The sequence below is a fragment of the Parambassis ranga genome, chromosome 14 (assembly GCF_900634625.1).
Source record: "Parambassis ranga chromosome 14, fParRan2.1, whole genome shotgun sequence".
NCBI classification, from domain to species: Eukaryota; Metazoa; Chordata; class Actinopteri; family Ambassidae; genus Parambassis; species Parambassis ranga.
The window spans coordinates 690,952-712,510 of NC_041034.1; the positions used below are offsets into that span (position 1 = coordinate 690,952).

The 21,559-nt window shown below is 46.4% G+C and overlaps 4 protein-coding genes across 4 annotated transcripts; all 4 read left to right on the plus strand.

The window, feature by feature from the left end:
• The first annotated feature begins 2,731 nt into the window (after nucleotides 1-2,731).
• LOC114446435 (odorant receptor 131-2-like) lies at nucleotides 2,732-4,198 on the plus strand. Its single transcript, XM_028422075.1, has 2 exons — nucleotides 2,732-2,735; nucleotides 3,249-4,198. The coding sequence occupies exons 1-2, from the start codon at nucleotides 2,732-2,734 to the stop codon at nucleotides 4,196-4,198; spliced, it is 954 nt and encodes a 317-aa protein (XP_028277876.1).
• A 5,591-nt stretch (nucleotides 4,199-9,789) lies between these two features.
• On the plus strand, nucleotides 9,790-10,740 carry LOC114446436 (odorant receptor 131-2-like). Its single transcript, XM_028422076.1, has one exon. The coding sequence runs from the start codon at nucleotides 9,790-9,792 to the stop codon at nucleotides 10,738-10,740; it is 951 nt and encodes a 316-aa protein (XP_028277877.1).
• Nucleotides 10,741-13,781: 3,041 nt separating this feature from the next.
• Nucleotides 13,782-14,738, plus strand: LOC114446437 (odorant receptor 131-2-like). The gene has a single exon (XM_028422078.1). The coding sequence runs from the start codon at nucleotides 13,782-13,784 to the stop codon at nucleotides 14,736-14,738; it is 957 nt and encodes a 318-aa protein (XP_028277879.1).
• A 3,109-nt stretch (nucleotides 14,739-17,847) lies between these two features.
• Nucleotides 17,848-18,804, plus strand: LOC114446438 (odorant receptor 131-2-like). Its single transcript, XM_028422079.1, has one exon. It carries the CDS (start codon nucleotides 17,848-17,850, stop codon nucleotides 18,802-18,804), a length of 957 nt encoding a protein of 318 aa, XP_028277880.1.
• Nucleotides 18,805-21,559: the final 2,755 nt, after the last annotated feature.

A 21,559-nucleotide genomic window follows, 5' to 3' on the forward strand; every position in this document is an offset into this window, starting at 1 on the left:
AGAGCTGAGGACCCTACCAGGGTCCGGGCGGAAGCCCAGCATGGACAGAGCTGAGGACCCTCCAGGGTCCAGGCGGAAGCCCACCAGCGATGGAGACGCGGACCCTCCAGGGTCCGGGCGGAAGACCACCAGCGATGGAGACGCGGACCCTCCAGGGTCTGGGCGGAAGACCACCAGCGATGGAGAGGCTGTGGACCCTCCAGGGTCCGGGCAGAACACCAGCGAAGGCGAGGCTGCGGACCCTCCAGGGTCCGGGCAGAACACCAGCGCCGAAGACGAAGCAGAAGACCCTCCAGGGTCCAGACAGGAAGCCAGAGCCGAAGACGAAGCAGAAGACCCTCCAGGGTCCCGACAGGAAGCCAGAGACAAAGCAGGGGACCCTCCAGGGTCCCGACAGGAAGCCAGAGACGAAGACGAAGCAGGGGACCCTCCAGGGTCCCGACAGGAAGCCAGAGACGAAGATGAGGCAGGGGGCCCTCCAGGCTCCCGACAGGAAGCCAGGGCCGAAGACGAGGCAGGGGGCCCTCCAGGGTCCCGACAGAAAACCAGAGCAGGGGGCCCTCCAGGGTCCCGACAGGAAACCAGAGCAGGGGACCCTCCAGGGTCCCGACAGGAAACCAGAGCAGGGGACCCTCCAGGGTCCCGACAGGGAGCCAGAGCCGAAGACGAGGCAGAAGACCCTCCAGGGTCCAGACAGGAGGCCAGAGCCGAAGATGAGGCAGAAGACCCTCCAGGGTCCAGACAGGAAGCCAGAGCCGAAGACGAAGCAGAAGACCCTCCAGGGTCCAGACAGGAACCAAAGGCTGGGGACCCCTCAAGATCACGGCTGGAAGCCAGAGTTGGGGGTTCCCCAGTGACTGGACCAGTCGCTGGGGCTGAGAGTCCTTCTGGGTCAGGGCATGGACCCAGATCTGATGACCCTCCAGGGTCAAGGCTGGATGCACCCCCAGCATCCAGACAGGTGACCTCCAGTGTCTCTGCCACCCCAGTCTTGGCAGGAAGTCCTCTGCGGGGGGCACTGGAGGTCTCTGGGGCAGGCGGCGCCGTCTGGGGCCCGCCCTCTGGCCGAGACGGGAGGAGCGACGCCGTCTGGAGCCCGCCCTCTGGCCGAGACGGGAGGAGCGACGCCATCTGGAGCCCACCCCTGGGCGGCCCCGGAAGGGATGGCGTCATCTGGAGCCCGCCCTCTGGCGGCCCCGGAAGGGATGGCGTCATCTGGAGCCCGCCCTCTGGCGGCCCCGGAAGGGATGGCGTCATCTGGAGCCCGCCCTCTGGCGGCCCCGGAAGGGATGGCGTCATCTGGAGCCCGCCCTCTGGGCGGCACCGGAAGGGATGGCGTCATCTGGAGCCCGCCCTCAGGAGTTGGGGCTGGGTCGAGGACTGGGCGGGGAAACCAGGGGGCAGCATGGGGGCCACAGGCGCCGGGAACTCCTCCATATCCGCGAACACCCTGGTATAATGGAGGTGGAGCCAAGGGTTAGCGCTCAACGCTAGGTCCATCTGGGCTCTGAGCTGTTGTTTAAGGTTCCATAACTTCCCCAGCATCTGGAGCACTGAGATCCGTTGGTTTGCCCACTGCCACCTCTCCTTGCTGTCCGTGGGAGGTGATGGCAGGTGATCAATCAAGTCCAGCTCTGCCTGGAGCTCCCTCCGGAGCTGGTTTACCTGGCTCCAGAGGGTGGCCAAGCCACAAGGAGCGCACTCCGTGCTACGGCTAAAAGCAGCCGATCTAATCGCTTCTGCGTTTACTGTGTCCATAGTGGCTAGTTCGTACTGTCAGGGTTTTGTGTGAGGAGAGGACACAGTTGCAGGACGCAGAGCAGTTAAAATCCAAAAAGTCTTTTATTTAAGGCCAGGAGGGCAAAACAATGCAAAACTAAAAATCACACTCGTCGTGGTCAAAGGGTAAAGTACCAAAATAACTAACTAAAAATCACACTTTGCGTGGCAGGAAAGAACTAAGGAAAAATAGGCACATGGCATAAAAGGCAGGAACGAAAAACATAACAAGAACAAAGAAACTACCTGGAACAGAGCAGGGCATGGCATGGACAAGACATGGACAGAACAAAACCCTACACCAGACGAGACGAACTAGCAAGGACAAAGGGGAAGACACAGACTATATACAAAGGGACCAGGGAAGACAACGAGACACAGGTGACACACATGAGGGCAGGGCTGGTAATCAACAAGGAGGGAAAACACAGGAAGTAGAACACAAGACAATACACAGGGAGGACAGGACTACCAAAGTAAAACTGGAAACACAAGACAAGACTAGACAACTAAACACAAACCCAGGAAAACAAAACACCAGAACTACAGGAAAAATAACTATAACTAAACACAGATTAAACTAAAAACCCAAAACAAGGAAAACGAAACCATAAACAAACACCAGGTCGTGACATCAACAGACACTTTGTGTTGCGTGTTTAGGTCCTGGTACATAATTTGATCCTTGTCCTCTTGTATGTAAGTCCTGTGTTTCCCTTTGTTTTTGTCAGTTATGGTCATGGTCATGGTCATGGTCATGTTTCTTGTGTGTTCCAGTGGATCTCCTTTGTGTTTGGTTTGTTAGTTCCTTTTACTCTTTTGATTTGTGTTTCGTGCATTGGATTTTAGTTTTTGTATTAAAACTCTCATTCAGTTCACCTCAATCATCATTCGTGTCTGCATTTGGGTCCAGAAAAACTCTATCATAACAGACCTGTTGCAGTTCGTCACAATGGGTACGAAAGGTGACTGAAGTCATTTTGAACAAGGCCTGGATTAGATGGGCTGGTCTGAATGTTTCTGAAACTGTTCAGTGTTGCTGTTATGGACAACACAGATGTGTGGGATACACTGTAGGTCCAAAGGAAAAGGCTGTTTTAATGTGATAGAGTTAATCATGTCATACAGCCACAGTAACGAGGAACCACTCACCATATTAGATAATAGAAGGACAGAGGTGACATCAGTCACCATTGGCCCAGTAACCATGTGAACATGTGGTGTGTCACGTGAATGAACAGTGAAGAGAGACTTCATAACTCATGCAAGGTTAATCTAACCCTGCAGAGCAGCTCTGCCACATGAAACCAAGTTGTGAGTAGAACCAGCCGGCTGTCTGCTCAGGGACTCTGTGTTTTCATGACTTCTTGTTGATGTTTGTCTAAACTGCTGTAGGAGTTCTGACTGCATCATTGTGCTTTAGTCTTCCACTGAACCCGTCATGACTTAGATTTTCTCTGTCATGTCAGACACATCTGGATCTCAGACTAACATCACGGATGTACTACAGGTCCAGTTCCTGGAGAGAGTGACTGGAGCTGTTGTGACAACACTGCCGTGCTGTGTGTTCCTCTTCATTAATGTGACCATGTTGTTCACACTGAGGAGTAAGCCAGTGTTTTGTGAGACCTCTCGTTATGTTCTCTTGTATAACCTTCTGTTTGCAGACACTGTTCAGATGGCTCTCGGTCATTTATTGTACTTGGTTGCTGTCTGTACATTATTTCTGACGTATCCTGTCTGTGGTTTCCTTAATTTTCTCACCAATCTTAATACTACAATCTCTCCTCTCACACTGTTGGTGATGTCTTTGGAGAGATATGTAGCTGTGTGTTACCCACTGAGACACACTACCATCATCACCATCAGGAACACAGGTGTGGCCATCGTTGTAATCTGGGCCTTCAGTTCTCTAAATGTTCTCACTCGGGTTCTGCTGCTGTTAGAATTTCCTTTTAAAGACCTTGAGAGTCTGCAGATGAAGGAATTCTGCTCTGATGTTGCCATGCTTGTTGGACCTCGGTCTAATGATTATGACAGAGCCTTCATTTGTGTCCTGTTTGTATCAGCTGGTGTTGCAATTTCTTTTTCCTACTTTGGTGTAATCATTGCAGCCAGGTCGGCCTCCACAGACAAAGCTTCTGCCAGAAAAGCTCTTAACACTCTGCTGCTGCATCTGGTGCAGCTCTGCCTCATTCTGTCTTCAACTATGTTCAGTACATTGCTCATGATGCTTTCAGGAATTTTAACAAAGATAATGTTTCTGCGCCTTTATACATTTTTGTATGTATGTGTTTCCCTGTTTCCCAGATGTCTGAGCTCTCTGATCTATGGCATCAGAGATCAGACCATCAGACCTGTTCTCATGCACCATCTCTGCTGTGGATTCCTTAAACCAGCGGTGTCAAACTCAAAATGACCCAGGGCCACTCCGGGCATTGTCCTCCACTGACGAGGGCCTTTGTTTAAGGGGGGCCCGGCTCTCTCACCCTCTTTAGGAAACACAGAAAAGTGGCCTACACCTCGGGCTGATTTTGAGTAATCCCCTCTTTAGCTCTTTGAAGTTGTAATTTTCCTTACTATCATTAGGAGGTTCAGAGGGGTCACTGGATATTCATGTGGACATGTCCCCACTGTCCCTGTCCTGCTCTATGGCTATGTTTGGTGATTAACTCACCATCACAAAATTTACTGCTGCATCAGCATCTTGTTGACTGTGCTGACATGTCAGCCTCCTCTGTAGCTGTGTGCCTCGTGTCTCCTCTGGTCTCTCTGATCCTTCTGTTCTCCGTGTTCAGTCCAGTACTCACAGCGACTTTTTCTTCACACATCAGGCAGCTTTGTTTCCACCGATCTCCCTAAGACATGCTGCTGTGTCCATCTTTGGGACTGTGTTCACCATCCTCTTTGCTTTTCAGTTTGAAACACCTTTATTGTTCACCGCCGTAAACAAATACATTTCAGAGCTGCACTCTCTCAACAACAACGGTCGGAGTGTGAGCGCCAACCTTTGATCTTTGCTGTAATTTTTGCTGCTCAAAATAAATTATTTTTGTTAGTATGACTGTGGTTTGATTCAGTAGAATGTTGTGGGTAGTTTCAGTTTATATGAAATGAAAATAAAAATCTTACATTTACAAAACTGATTTAGGCTGAATTATATATAATTTTGACTTCGGGTGTGGGTCAGAGAATGGGGCAGTGGGCCAGATTAGGCCCGCAGGCCTCAAGTTTAACATGTATGACTAAAACTTTCCCCTCCAAGAAGTTTTGGTGATTTGTCTGTACTGATGGAGCAGGAAGAGACTGATAGTCAGGTTCACCTTGTTGTGACACTATGAATAAATACTGTTAGTAAAAGTCAGCCTGTTGTACTTCATCCTGAAGTTTCTACGAAGACCTCTCAGCTGGCTTATCTTGGTGAGAAGATCACTTAGCGTGTTGCTGCAGTGCGCAACTAACACACTTGGCGATACTGTCAGCCGTATCGGTTGCTCCCAAGGTTGGCCCGTATCGGTGACCGGTGCAGATGAGCATCAGGAACCAGGTGGCCTTTGGCTCCCTGGCCAACGCAAAGAGGTTGTCAGGGCGAGGGCGATGTGCTCAACCCGTTGAGGTTTAGCTGGCCTCACGGGACCTTGCTTAAGTCATTGAAGTGCAGGAAGCCTGCTGCCAGTGGGGCACTGGCATCCTTTCGATTGTCAGTTGTCTTTGGTTGTTACAGTCTCCCCTGCAGAAAAGCATTAGGGACCGTTTGCAGAGCCATGCATGCGCCGGGTCACTGTGAACGGCAACGGACATCCCGTCATAAATTGGCGGTGCTAATCCATGTTGATCACGGGCAATCGTGGCAACAGTGTTGTGTTATGTGGAAGTTTGAACCCAAATGCAGACACAAAGGCTGAGGTGAACTAAAAGTGAGCTTTTAATAAAGCCTAAAGGTTAAACATAAAATCCCAGAACACAAAGTACAAATCAAAGGAGTAAAATCAACTAACTATTTCAACAAGAAAAAACTAGTAGAAGACAAACCAAACCTAAAAGTGAGGAACACACGGGGACACGCCATGGATAAACGGACAGACTTAAGGCTGTTTCATACTCCACGAAAACAGAGAACTCGCTCCACGGGTGGTAAGAGTAAAAAAAAAAAGTTCTTTTCGGCACGGAGGTACCATACTCCGCGAGACGTGTGTGTGCAGAACTCCTCATACGGCCTCCTACGCAGCGCACGTCTCACACAAAAGCTTGACAATGCAATTGTATTGTAAATTGTGAGCACAGTCGTGGTTATCTGGCCTAACGAGCTGATAATGTTCAGGGCAGAGGGCGCACAGCTGACAACAGATAGAAGATCAGTGCAGCTGACTGTAGCAGACCTCTGGTCTGTGAGGTCTGTGAGGACGCGTGGATGACTGTCTGCAATAATACATCCCATCTCCCGGGGTTTAATGTGCGTCCAGCCGCTGTAACGCTGTGATCAATACTGGGATTAATTTTTATCGCCACCTTGTGGACAGACGCTCTCCTCTGTGCACCGTGTTTCTCCTTCCAGGAGCTGTTTGCCAGCTGCTCATCTAAACTGTCCATTGTCGTTGTACTTCCTCCTTCTGTCTGTGTGTTCTGCACCTGAAGAAGCTCTTGGCTTCAACACATTCATCACGCCCACAATAAATTCTGTCCAATCACAGCATGGTTGACGCACAGCCTTGAGAGAAAAAGCTCTGCCCAGGCCATGTGTACAAGAGAGCTGCACAATGGGCGGTCCGAGAGAGAAATGACAGCATTTAGTGGGCGTAATGTCTGCAGGGGGGAGGGAGTTCTCTGTTCTCGTGGAGTATGGATCCAGCTTAACAAGAACAAAGGGGAGCACAGGACTTAAATACAGAAGGGTAACAAGACACAGGTGAGACACATCAGGGCGGGGCAAGCAATCCTAAAGGCGGGAAACACAAGGAAGTAAAACACAGCAACACAAAACTTTCAAAATTAAACAGGAAACACAAGACACAACTGCAAACACACAGATCACAGACTCAGGGCCGGAATGAAACTAAACAGAAAACAATTCAAGAAACACAGAATCCTAACAGACAGTGGCATATGAACATGCTCACAGGGGCCGACATGTGGTGGAAATTTTGTGAAGTTCGGTGTTCATTAAGGCACTCAAATATTGCTTTTTTTTGGCAAAGTGTTGACTCCTAGAAATACAATAGGGCTCTCGCACCATTCGGTGCTCAGGCCCTAATTAACATCATTAAAACATGCAGAACATGAAGTTGAAGTTAGGATTGTAATTTCACATGTGCATGCATCGGCATCCTGCTCAATGGTCAGTTGCTCTGCCACTTCACCTATACACAAGGTCTAATTCTATACCCCATTCTTTACCTCAGCCTTTTTATTCACCTGCCATTTCTTGGCATAAACATTGTCATCAACAAGACTGCTTATGGTCTCTAACCTTGTCTCTGGTGGGCTTCTGCCCGGACCCAGGAAGGTCCACGACCTGGTCTCTGGTGGTCTTCTTCCCGGATTCTGGAGGGCACTCAAGCTCACCATTTGGCGTCCTTCTGCTCTGACCCTGGAGGGTCCTCGTCTCAGTCTTGGGTGGGTTCCGGTATGGACTCTGGAGGGCTATCGGTTCTATTCCTTTGGCTCGGTTTCCTTAACCTTCTGAACTTTGTGCTCTTTTGGCCCTTGCCTTGAGCCCCCTGCATCTTTGATCATTGTGGTCCCTTGAAGAAGAAGTCCTATCCAGAATGGTTGGCTTGTGGGACCCCTAAAGCAGGTGATAGGCCAAGCGTGCTGTGGATAGGGCAGTCATGGAGGCAAAAACTCTGGCTTGGGGGAGTTTCGGGAGGCCATCAAGAGGGACTATCATCTACAGATTCTGGCAAAACTGTTCAGTGCCTCAGAGAGGGGAAATAGTACTTCACCAACACTGTTTACAGGGGAGGTGGGGAACTGTTGACCTTGACTAAAGAGTTCTTTGAGGATCTCCTCAATCCCACCAACACCATTTCCATTGAGGAAGCAGAGGTTGGGGACTCAGTGGTGGACTTGTTTATCACCCAGGCTGAAGTTGCCGAGGTAGTTAAACAGCTTGCTGGCACCACTGGGGGTGAATGAGATCCGTCCTGAGTACCTTAAGTATCTGGATGTTGTGGTGCTGACACATTTCAATGTGCTTTAACTACAGAGGGATAACATTCTTTAGTCTCCCTGGTAAAGTCTATGCCAGGGTACTGGAGAGGAGAATTCGGCCTATAGTTAAACCTCAGATACAGGAAGAATTATGCGTTTTCATCCTGGCCGCGGAACGGTTTTTGATCGAAACCCTTCTGGTTTTAACTGGATTTTGCGCTGTTTAGATTGTGAAATTAAAGCTGCAAGCAGCAATGACGGGCCCTTGTACTCCTTGCGGTCCCTGGAACTCGCAGCCGCCGCCGCCTCCCCTATTGTCTCATGTCCTCTCGCTCCCTGGTACCGGCATGAGCTGTGGTCTGCAGGGCAGAAGAGTACACAGAGATACAGCCACAAAAACATCTTTTTCCTGTGCATTGGCGAAGGGTCAACTTCGTGGTGGTGCCACAGCCAGACCGTATGATGAAGTGCTGCGTTTTTGATAACCTTTGGTCCCTAATGCTTTAAGAGTAACCAGACCGATTTTCAGGTGGATTGGACAAATCCCCTAGGAGGAGTTTGTGCGGGGAGTGAAAAATGAAAAATGGTGCCTTTTTTTTCAAAATGGCGGACTTCCTGTGCATTTTAGAGGATACCTCCAAAAGACTCTTTTTCTCATCTAGAGGTGATACATATGTGTACCGATTTTCATGTCTGTAGGTCAAACGGGGACTCAGATCTCATTCTAGAGTTCGCTGCTGAGCCATGTGGCCATGCCCACATATGACGATGAGGTGATATGAAAAGGTGCACAGGGGCTGATGTCATGATAGAGTAAAAGGCAGGTAGGATTAATAAATCAAGAAACACAGCAGCTTTCTCTATGGTGGCGAAAGGTCACCTTTGTGGCGTTGCCCCGCCCACATGGTGTAACATCGAGCTGCGTTTTTGATAACTTTTGCTCAGCCATGTCTGCAGAACCAGGTCACAAAATCTCAGGTCTATCAGACCTTATCAACTTTGTGGTGGCTCCACAGCCAAACCATATGACGAAGTGCTGCCTTTTGGATACCTTTTGGCCCCTAATGCCTTAAGACTAAGACCAATTTAGAGGGTGTTTGGACATTTCCCCTAGAAGGGGTTTGTTAAAGTGCGGGGAGTTCAAATTGGAACATGATGCCGTTTATTCAAAATAGCGGACTTCCTGTACATAGTGGAATTTTTGTCAAAGAGTTTTTTTCTCGTCAGAGGGCGATACATCCATGTACAAAGTTTCAAGTCTGTAGCAGTTGTGCTGAATATTATTACAAGTAGGAACTTTAGTTGGGAGACAATTTTGGGAAAAGTTTGGTGACTTTTTGAGTACGTTCAGTGGGTCAAAATCGAGACTAAATACACAGGAAAATCATTATAACAATAATTACTTCAAAACAGACAAGAAGTCTGTTGTGTGCAGCCTTAGAAAATGGGCTGAGGGTGGACTATCCTCTCATAGAGTGCTCTCTTTAACAAGGGCTTTTTCAGATTTCTCTAACTTTGACGTTATTTGAATATTGTAGCTCACATTTTGCTTGGTTTTTCCGTTTCCCAGCAAATCAAGTGATTCTGAGCAAAGCAAGCTGTGAAAGACACTGTTAACAAGAAGTCCCTAAAAACAGTATAAGCTGAACACAATGTCTTTTTTAATGTTGCATACAACCAAAACAAAAGCAAGAATGAAAGTAAACCTTATTAGATGACATCACCCTTCTGCCATCGCGTCACATGGTCAAAGCTGATATAAAAAGTGGGACAGCAGGTAGACCCTGTGCAGCAGCCTGCTGTTACCTGCACAGGTGAAACTCCTTTTTTTGCTCTAATGTTCGCTGGTTAGTTTTTGAGATGTCTAGTCAAGCTTGGACCAACACTACTGATGATAGTATGGGACTAGTGGAGAAAATGCTGCTGGTCACTCTGACTACAATTTCATGCTGCATATTCTTAATCATTAATGTGATAATGTTGTTTACACTGAGAAGCAGGCCGGTGTTTCGTGAGACCTGCCGTTACATTCTGCTGTATAACCTCCTGTTTGCAGACACTGTGCAGATTGCAGTCAGTCAGTTACTCTACATTCTGTCTGCGTGTAGAATCATGCTGACGTATCCTGTCTGTGGTGTTTTTGTCATGGTTGCCAATCTCACCAGTGAAATCTCTCCTCTCACACTGGTGGTGATGTCTTTGGAGAGGTATGTAGCTGTGTGTTACCCACTGAGACACACTACCATCATCACCATCAGGAACACAGGTGCAGCCATCACGGCAGTCTGGGCCTTTTGTTCACTGAACACTGGCGTCCTGGTTCTGCTGCTGTTACAGTTTCCTTTTGAGCAGCTACAGAGTTTGCAGATGAAACAGTTTTGTAGTACCTTTCTCATGTTTCTCACTCCTGTGACTGTTGACTATGACAAAGCTTACACCTGTTTCCTGTTTGTATCAGCTGGTCTGTCAGTCATTTCCTCTTACATTGGTGTAATCATTGCAGCCAGGTCGGCCTCCACAGACAAAGCTTCTGCCAGAAGAGCTCGTAACACTCTGCTGCTGCATCTGGTGCAGCTCTGCCTCATTCTGTCCTCAACCATACACAACCCCTTACTGATAGCCGCCTCAAACGTTGTCACGAGGACCATGCTTATATGCATCCAGATTATTTTGTATGTGTTTATTATCGTTCTGCCCAGATGTCTGAGCGCTCTTATCTACGGCATCAGAGACAAGACCATCAGACCTGTCCTCCTGTACTATCTGTGCTGTCGCCTGAAGCTCTCTGTTGTTGCTGTGACAGAGAGATGAGACACCTGAAAGGCCTCTGAGAAAAATACAAGCTGAAGATGTCCGTTTACGTCTGAGCCACCAGACAAGAAACCAGAAAAAAAACCTTGCTCACTGTGGGTTCCCTTTAATATAATGTTACCACAGCTGGTTAAAGAAATGAAACACACCTTCTGTAGAAACATCAAGATATCTTGTTGTTAAGGTGAATGTCTTTTCTAACCATGTTCTTGTCAGTCTCTTGCTGTCCTGTCCATGCAGGCCTTATATATTCGAATGTCACTTTTTTGTAAAAGTGATTTTCAAACGTTCAGAATATCTTTGGAACTCATTAACAGCCTAATTCAGTGAAACTGTCTGTGCAGCTTTAGCTTACTCCCAAAGGGCAGCTGGCTCAAATCAGCCAAAATGTCCTAATGTTACAGTTATGATGTGGTCACAAAATAATATATTGTCACCTCAGTTTATTATTTTTGTGGATGTCATGTCTGGATATGAGAAGAATGTAGTTTTTCAGTATTTTACTACTAAAACATTATAATAACAGGAAAACAACAATCCTCTTTAAGTTAATAAATAAAACCAATACTGAGTGTTACTAAAAATGTTTGCTTTACATTTTGAACACCTTGAATTAAAATATTCAACTATTTTAGAATGCAAAATATGAAAACAAACTAACAATAAAAATATATGTTTCATGAGCATATTCCACCCAGACAACATTTATCTGAGGCTAGCTGGACTAGCTAGGAAGAAGTATGTATAAACACACTTGTTAAAAATTCACCTTCCTCCCACATCGTGAATAAATGCCGTACCTTTATCAATTTTTCTACGCCTCTGCGATAAGTTCTTTTTGATGACACGATGTTGTTAATGGTAACGATGTAGCTATCAATAATTCACATCATACCTGTCGGCGGTGTGGGTGTCACAGCACAGTCCAAAGATTTTGATTTAATTATGCCTCAGAAACATGCATATTCTATTTTTAAGCATAAAAAGGATAATATAAACACGTGATAGCCACAGGTAAAGACAGGTCATTTCAATTCTCCTCAGACGAGGCTGAACCTGCAGCTTTGGGACCGCCTGGGGGTTTAAGGGGCCCAATGCATTTGCGTAGTCCACATAAAGCAAGAAACAATTTTCTGTCATTTCTTTCTTTTAGTTTTAACTTATCCCAAAAAGCCTCTTTTCCTGGAGTAGGAAGTGAAACTAAAATACAATATCTTATGATTCACTTTGTGACCATGTTGTTCAGGGTTTTTCTCCTGATAATTGTAAATTCTGTGTCGTCCAGTGTTTCCTGTGTTTAACATGTTTGTTGTATTGTGATTGCCGACCAGACGAACAATACACATTTTATATTCAAACACATCATCCGAGAATTCAAAAGTCTCGAAAGTTAACAGTCAAATATGGATGTTTAAAGATTAAGGTGGATTACTGCTCTGTTACGATTAAAATGATCTTAATGCTACTTCATCGCACTTCATTGGTGCAGATGTTTCATAATTATGTAGCAATAAACAACAGAATTGTTTGAAACAAGTTCTGTCTGTTTGAAATGTGCTAGAACACACAGAACACCAGGTGGAGTCCGCTCAGAATGTTCAGTGTTGACCCATTCACACATGCACCTCCGCCGTGGCAGGTTCAGGAAAGGGGACGAGTCTATCGGATGTAGTCTGTTGGCCACCAACATTCAACAGAAACTTTGTTTGGGACACTTTGTGTCGGATGTCATACTTAGATATGATCACTTCTTGATTGTCAGTAATTTCTACGTACATTTCTGCTGTGAGACCAAACCTCTGGTTAGAGACTTTCTGAATGTAATTGACTCTTTCAACCTCATGCTGACGGTGTGTTCTGGAGCAGACGCAATAAAAAGGTCATATCCTGGATCTTGTATTGTCATATGGATTGGATGGACAGATAACTGAAATTAGTTGCACGCTCCTCTCTGGCCATCTACCTTCTTTTATTCTCCCTCTCTGTGCCTGCACCCTCTACAAGCGCTGCTCCTTTGCGCTGTTTCTGTGTTTTTAATTCTTTAACTCCTAAGATGTTTAGCGCTACTTTTGAAGACTCCACAGCTAGCCTCTCCTTGGGCTTCCACCCCCAAACCAATGGCCAGACAGAGAGGACCAATCGAGATCTGGAGGCGCCTCTGAAGCGCCATGAGCCTGCCATGGGTTGACTTGCAGGGATATGGGCCCAAGGAGAGGTCATGGGAACTTCCAGCAGAAATAAGCGTGTTTAGGTCCTGGTACAAAATTTGATCCTTGTCCTCTTGTATGCAAGTCCTGTGTTGTCTTTGTTTTTGTCAGTTATGGTCATGGTCATGTTTCCTGTGTGTTCCAGTGGATCTCCTTTGTGTTTGGTTTGTTAGTTCCTTTTACTCTTTTGATTTGTGTTTTGTGCATTGGATTTTAGTTTTTGTATTAAAACTCTCATTCAGTTCACCTCAATCATCATTTGTGTCTGCATTTGGGTCCAGACAATCTCTATCATAACAGACCTGCTGCAGTTCGTCACAATGGGTACGAAAGGTGACTGAAGTCATTTTGAACGAGGTCTGGATCTTGGATTAGAAGGGCTGGTCTGAATGTATCTAAAACTGTTCAGTGTTGCTGTTATGGACACACAGATGTGTGGGATACACTGTAGGTCCAAAGGAAAAGGCTGTTTTAATGTGATAGAGTTAATCATGTCATACAGCCACAGTAACAAGGAACCACTCACCATATTAGATAATAGAAGGACAGAGGTGACATCAGTCACCATTGGCCCAGTAACCATGTGAACATGTGGTGTGTCACGTGAATGAACAGTGATGAGAGACTTCATAACTCATGCAAGGTTAATCTAACCCTGCAGAGCAGCTCTGCCACATGGAACCAAGCTGTGAGTGGAACCAGCCGGCTGTCTGCTCAGGGACTGTGTTTTCATGACTTCTTGTTGATGTTTGTCTAAACTGCTGTAGGAGTTCTGACTGCATCATTGTGCTTTAGTCTTCCACTGAACCCGTCATGACTTAGATTTTCTCTGTCATGTCAGACACATCTGGATCTCAGACTAACATCACGGATGTACCACAGGTCCAGTTACTGGAGAGAGTGACTGGAGCTGTTGTGACAACGCTGCCATGCTGTGTGTTCCTCTTCATTAATGTGACCATGTTGTTCACACTGAGGAGTAAGCCAGTGTTTTGTGAGACCTCTCGTTATGTTCTCTTGTATAACCTTCTGTTTGCAGACACTGTTCAGATGGCTCTCGGTCATATACTGTACTTGTTCGCTGTCTGTACATTACTTCTGACATATCCTGTCTGTGGTTTCCTTAATTTTCTCGTCAATCTCACTACTACCATCTCTCCTCTCACACTGTTGGTGATGTCTTTGGAGAGATATGTAGCTGTGTGTTACCCACTGAGACACACTACCATCATCACCATCAGGAACACAGGTATGGCTATTGTTGTAATCTGGGCCTTGGGTTCTCTGAATATTCTCACTCGTGTCCTGCTGCTGTTAGAATTTCCTTTTAAAGACCTTGAGAGTCTGCAGATGGAGGACTTCTGCTCTGATGTTGCCATGCTTCTTGGGCCTCGGTCTAATGATTATTCCAGAGCCTTCATTTGTGTCCTGTTTGTATCAGCTGGTGTTGCAATTTCTTTTTCCTACTTTGGTGTAATCATTGCAGCCAGGTCGGCCTCCACAGACAAAGCTTCTGCCAGAAAAGCTCGTAACACTCTGCTGCTGCATCTGGTGCAGCTCTGCCTCATTCTGTCTTCAACTATGTTCAGTACATTGCTCATGGCACTTTCAGGAATTTTAACAAGGTTAGTGTTTCTGCGCCTTTATACAGTTTTGTATGTATGTGTTTCCCTGTTTCCCAGATGTCTGTGCTCTCTGATCTATGGCATCAGAGATCAGACCATCAGACCTGTTCTCATGCACCATCTCTGCTGTGGATTCCTTAAACCAGCGGTGTCAAACTCAAAATGACCCAGGGCCACTCCGGGCATTGTCCTCCACTGACGAGGGCCTTTGTTTAAGGGGGGCCCAGCTCTCTCACCCTCTTTAGGAAACACAGAAAAGTGGCCTACACCTCGGGCTGATTTTGAGTAATCCCCTCTTTAGCTCTTTGAAGTTGTAATTTTCCTTACTATCATTAGCAGGTACAAAGGGGTCACTGGATATTCATGTGGACATGTCCCCACTGTCCCTGTCCTGATCTATGGCCATGTTTGGTGATTAACTCACCATCACAAAATTTACTTCAACTGCTGCATCAGCATCTTGCTGACTGTGCTGACATGTCAGCCTCCTCTGTAGCTGTGTGCCTCTGGTCTCTCTCATTTTCCTTTAGGATGCCGACTTTTTCTTCACACATCAGGCAGCTTTGTTTCCACCGAGCTCCCTAAGACTTGCTGCTGTGTCCATCTTTGGGACTGTGTTCACCATCCTCTTTGCTTTTCAGTTTGAAACACCTTTATTGTTCACAGCCGTAAACAAATACATTTCGGAGCTGCGCTCTCTCACCAACAACGGCCGGAGTGTGAGCGCCAACCTTTCATCTTTGCTGTAATTTTTTCTGCTGAAAATAAATTATTTTTGTTAGTATGACTGTGGTTTGATTCAGTAGAATGTTGTGGGTAGTTTCAGTTTATATGAAATGAAAATAAAAATCTTACATTTACAAAACAGATTCATGCCGGATTATATATGTTCTGGACATCAGGGTGTGTGTCAGATAGAACGGGGCAGTTGGCTGGATTAGGCCCGCAGGCCTCCTTCTGTCTGAAGCAGGCAGTCACGTATAAAGGTATCGGGTCCCGTCTGGTCTATGGTCCTGTCTCACGAGTAGTAGGCTGTTGTAGCCAAATTGACATAGTGGACATGGAGGATGGTAAGGACACAACACCTGTGTTCCACTGTACATTGTTTTATTATTACACTGATCAGGAAAGGGAGTGCTGTGTGGTAAATAAAAGCTTTATTCTATGCTTTGTATTGAATCATTTCACATTTTATAACTCTAATATCCCAGCTCTTATAAATATTGTGTAGATATTATAAATCTAATAAGGCCTTTTGTTTAACCGATAATCAATGAAAACAGCACACATAAATACAACTCTTAGTCAGGAACTGAGTCATAATCTATATAGCCTACAGTGTTTTAAACAAGCCTAAAAAATATTTATAAATTCCAACAGTCAACAGGAGAGTCAGTGGGGACCAGGACCAAAGTGTCAAATCTGATAAGAACAGGTTTCATTCATTGGCCACTCCACCATTGCTCCCTCTGCTAGCTGGTCTGAAACATGTGATGGTTGTCATGCCACTCCAGACCTCCCTCATGTTGTTCTTCCTTCTGTGGTTTTCTTTAGCTTCTCTGATCTTCACCTTCAGGTCTCTCTGAATGGCCCTCTGCTCCTCCCTGTTGCCACTTCTGGAAGCTTACTTATTTACATACTTTCTCTTTTAGGATGGCTTTTATGTCTTTTGCTTGTTGTTTGGGTAACACTTAACAGTTCTTATTGTGACGTTGCAGTCTACACAGAAATTAATGTAGTCTGTGATGCACACTGTAAACCCATCAATGTCCTCACCATGAGGCCCACAGAGTACCTCCCAGTCCGTTACCTCAAAGCCTGCAGTGCCAGACAGCTGTCCTCTGACCATCTCCTCACTGTCCTTGTGGTCACAGGCAAACGTTTAACCAGGGGCACATAACAGGGGGCGACGAGAACCAAGTTGTGATCTGATCTTCTAAGAGGGGGGAGGGGGTAGAGCTGTATGCATCCTCCACGTTAACATACAGCAAGTCCAGGGTCCTCTTCTCACTGGTCTTACAGGTCACATACTGAGTGAATTTAGGGGGTGTTTTGTCTATGAAGACGTGGTTAAAATCACCAGAGATGATGATGAGAGCAGTCGGGTGTTCAGTCTGTAGTTTTGCCGTGTGGATGACATCACAGGCCGACGTCGGGTCAGCAATTTGGGAAACATAGACGGCGACAGCGATGGTGTGTGAGAACTGACGGGGCAAATAATATGGTCTGAGGCCAACCACTAGCAGTTCAATGTCCGAGCTACAGATACAGTCCTTGATTGTAACATGATCAGGGTTGCACCATCTTTTGTTAACAAAAACAGCAAGCCCACCTCCTTTGTGCATACTGCTCTCTGTGCAATCCCTGTCAGCTCGAACCAGCTGAAATCCCTTGACGGAAACATTGTCCGGAATATCCGCCTGTAGCCATGACTCTGAAAAATCATCAGACTACTCTCCCAATGTCGACTCTGGCTCCTGGCTAGCCCTATTTGCTGGTCTATCATGTTGCCCATAATCACAGAGGGAGACACGGCTAGTATCTCATCGTCTCCAAGAGTCCAAAGAAAAACAAAGACTCTCCAAACCAACATTTTAAGTGAAGCTGTTAAAATCTTGCAGGTGTACAAATGGTATATAATAAAAAAAACAGAAACAACAAGAAGTAAGAGAGAAACAAAGAGCGACTGAAACAGGCGGCAATTCAGAGGCTCTAGTCATGTAGACGTGGTCAAGACGACCTGCTGCAGTTCATCACAATCGGTATGAAAGGTGACTGAAGTCATTTTGAGCGAGGCCTGGATCTTGGATTAGAAGGGCTGGTCTGAATGTATCTGAAACTGTTCAGTGTTGCTGTTATGGACAACACAGATGTGTGGGATACACTGTAGGTCCAAAGGAAAAGGCTGTTTTAATGTGATAGAGTTAATCATGTCATACAGCCACAGTAACAAGGAACCACTCACAATATTAGATAATAGAAGGAAAGAGGTGACATCAGTCACCATTGGCCCAGTAACCATGTGAACATGTGGTGTGTCACGTGAATGAACTGTGAAGAGAGACTTCATAACTCATGCAAGGTTAATCTAACCCTGCAGAGCAGCTCTGCCACATGGAACCAAGCTGTGAGTGGAACCAGCCGGCTGTCTGCTCAGGGACTCTGTGTTTTCATGACTTCTTGTTGATGTTTGTCTAAACTGCTGTAGGAGTTCTGACTGCATCATTGTGCTTTAGTCTTCCACTGACACCGTCATGACTTAGATTTTCTCTGTCATGTCAGACACATCTGGATCTCAGACTAACATCACGGACGGACAACAGGTCCAGTTACTGGAGAGAGTGACTGGAGCTGTTGTGACAACGCTGCCGTGCTGTGTGTTCCTCTTCATTAATGTGACCATGTTGTTCACACTGAGGAGTAAGCCAGTGTTTTGTGAGACCTCTCGTTATGTTCTCTTGTATAACCTTCTGTTTGCAGACACTGTTCAGATGGCTCTCAGTCATTTACTGTACTTTATTGCTGTCTGTACATTATTTCTGACATATCCTGTCTGTGGTTTCCTCACTTTGCTCGCCAGTCTCACCACTACAATCTCTCCTCTCACACTGTTGGTGATGTCTTTGGAGAGATATGTAGCTGTGTGTTACCCACTGAGACACACTACCATCATCACCATCAGGAACACAGGTGTGGCCATCGTTGTAATCTGGGCCTTGGGTTCTCTAAATATTCTCACTCGTGTCCTGCTGCTGTTAGAATTTCCTTTTAAAGACCTTGAGAGTCTGCAGATGAAGGACTTCTGCTCTGATGTTGCCATGCTTCTTGGGCCTCAGTCTAATGATTATGACAGAGCCTTCATTTGTGTCCTGTTTATATCAGCTGGTGTTGCAATTTCTTTTTCCTACTTTGGTGTAATCATTGCAGCCAGGTCGGCCTCCACAGACAAAGCTTCTGCCAGAAAAGCTCGTAACACTCTGCTGCTGCATCTGGTGCAGCTCTGCCTCATTCTATTCTCAACTATCTTCAGTCCATTTCTCATTGCCCTATCAGGAATTTTAACAAAGATAATGTTTCTGCGCCTTTATACAGTTTTGTATGTATGTGTTTCCCTGTTTCCCAGATGTCTGTGCTCTCTGATCTACGGCATCAGAGATCAGACCATCAGACCTGTTCTCATGCACCATCTCTGCTGTGGATTCCTTAAACCAGCGGTGTCAAACTCAAAATGACCCAGGGCCACTCCGGGCATTGTCCTCCACTGACGAGGGCCTTTGTTTAAGGGGGGCCCAGCTCTCTCACCCTCTTTGTGAAACACAGAAAAGTGGCCTACACCTCGGGCTGATTTTGAGTAATCCCCTCTTTAGCTCTTTGAAGTTGTAATTTTCCTTACTATCATTAGCATGTACAAAGGGGTCACTGGATATTCATGTGGACATGTCCCCACTGTCCCTGTCCTGATCTATGGCCATGTTTGGTGATTAACCTACACAAAAAATACTTCAACTGCTGCATCAGCATCTTGTTGACTGTGCTGACATGTCAGCCTCCTCTGTAGCTGTGTGCCTCGTGTCTCCTCTGGTCTCTCTGATCCTTCTGTTCTCCGTGTTCAGTCCAGTACTCACAGCGACTTTTTCTTCACACATCAGGCAGCTTTGTTTCCACCGAGCTCCCTAAGACTTGCTGCTGTGTCCATCTTTGGAACTGTGTTCACCATCCTCTTTGCTTTTCAGTTTGAAAAACTGAAGGCTAGTCGTCAGCTTCATCAACTAGAACAAAAGGCTACCTGGCAGGCCAAGGGCTGAAATCCAGCAAGCAGGCTGGTGGCTTGAGACAAGCAGGATGTTTAACCCTTTTTCGTACCATTGACACATGAACTGCAATTGAGTCCATCCTCACAGACCTCCATGTTAAAATGTACAAACTTACAACTGAAATAAACTTGTGTATGTCAGTATTGTTCTCTTTAGATAATTTCCATGTTCAAGACAATGTCTAGCAGCCACTAACATGGCAGCAATTCTGAATCAAAAACTTTATTAAACCCAGTGAGACATTGCTCACATTCCAGGTGCTCCATGCTCAGAAACAGGTTAGAAATATAAAATAATACAAATTGTAGTCAAAACTGTAGTCATATATATATATATAACAACTTGAATACTGTGTGCAGTAAAAACAGTTTAGACAGCATCCTTCTGTCTGACACTGCTGCAACAACATCACCAGGCCAGTGTTGTTGTGGTAGCTGAAGTCATAGGTATAGAGGGTGAAGAGGAAGGAAGAGAGGACTGTTCCTGTGGGCCCTGGTGCTGCTGACCACTGTGTCAGAGACACCCTGGTTAGATAGTTTACAATCCATGACTTGATTGTGTTGCTGGCATTGGAGAAGTAAAAAAAACATGCCCCTTACTGTGTTCACTGGCTTGTCCAGGTGGGTGTAGACACAGTTCAGTAGATAGATGATGTAATTTAATGTAATGTTAAAAACTCCCAGCTGTGGCTGGTAGGTGAACTGGAGAGGGTCCAGATGAGGCCTAACAGTAGACTGGATTGGTTTCAGAATGACTCTCTCCAGGGTCTTTATGATATGTGATGTCAGTGCCACTGGTCCGTAGTCCGAGCAACCACTGGGCTGCGTCGTCTTCAGCACCAGCACTATGCAGGACATCTTCCACAGCACAGGGACCTTTGGGAGTAGAGACCTGCAGCGGGCGGGAATTCCCACACGACCCAAAATCTTGTGAGAACAGGCAGGATTAACATTATCTCGGGCATGAGTGGGCAGTGATGCATAAACTGGGTCCTGTCCGTACTATGGTCCCGTCTCATGAGTAATAGACTATTGTAGCCAAATTGACAGAGTGGACATGGAGGACAGTAAGGACACAGTACCTGTGTTCCACTGTGCATTGTATTGCAGGAATTGCAAGGTCAGCAACCTTGTCTCTGGTGGTCTTTCTCCCTGGCCCAATCGGGGTTCCGCACCCTGGACTTTTTAGACTGGGCATTCTTGTGAACTGTTTAAGCCTGGCCCCTTTTGTTTTTCATTTGGGTTTGGGGTGCTGATTTATGTTTTCTGCTGGTGGGTGCTTGGACTCGCTATTTTGACACATGCGCACATTCGTCTCACAGAAAACACACATCAATTCTAACTGTTTGGTGGGGAAACATGGTTTATATGTGGTTGCAGACCTCAGTGGGTGGGTCTGGGTAAAACTGGCGGACACAAATGCAGACAGAGCCGGAGGTGAAAGCCAACTTAGTGTTTTAATACTGGCAAGGTTCGGTACACAGGAGTTCAGTCCACAAGGCAGAGGTATCCAAAAGGGCAAAGGCAAAAAGCAGTAGTGAAATCCAATCCAAAAGAGAATCCAAAACATACTCGAAACCACGTAGGGAAAATCACAAGAGCGGAAAGGCTACTTGGACGGCTGTGTCGCATGGAAGACTCACAAAACGAACTGGCAACAAGGGGAAGGAAACACACAGGCTTTATACACAGGAGGGCGGGAAGACAATAGGACACAGGTGAGGCACATTAGGGTGGAGCAGGTAATCACACGAGGGGGAAGGGTGCACACATGAGGAAAGGGAAGTCAATGCATGACGAAGTCTGGGGGGCAGGCCAGGCAGGCCTGGAAGGCAAGGCCAGAGGCTGAGAAGGCCGAGATTTCCCAGGGTCGAGAGAAACGGCGGGGGAACGCCAGATACAAGGTCGCAGACCCTCCAGGGTCTGGGCGGAAGTCCACCAGAGATGGAGACGCGGACCCTCCAGGGTCTGGGCAGAAGACCAGCGTGGAAGGTGAGGTGGACCCTCCTGGGTCCGGGCAGAAAACCAGTGAGGACCAGAATTTCTTTCATACGCTCCCGTAAATTCTATGTTTGGTTCCAAAGGGCCCCTAGCTTTTGCAGCAGTGAGACGCGGTAGGAACACAACCGCCGAACCTCCGTATTCTCCAGAGGAGGAGAGGACATGTGGTCTAT

Bases quoted from the DNA above. Each gene is read 5' to 3' on its own strand.
- LOC114446436 (XM_028422076.1), top strand. From the start codon at position 9,790: ATGTCTAGTCAAGCTTGGACCAACACTACTGATGATAGTATGGGACTA.
- LOC114446437 (XM_028422078.1), top strand. From the start codon at position 13,782: ATGTCAGACACATCTGGATCTCAGACTAACATCACGGATGTACCACAG.
- LOC114446438 (XM_028422079.1), top strand. From the start codon at position 17,848: ATGTCAGACACATCTGGATCTCAGACTAACATCACGGACGGACAACAG.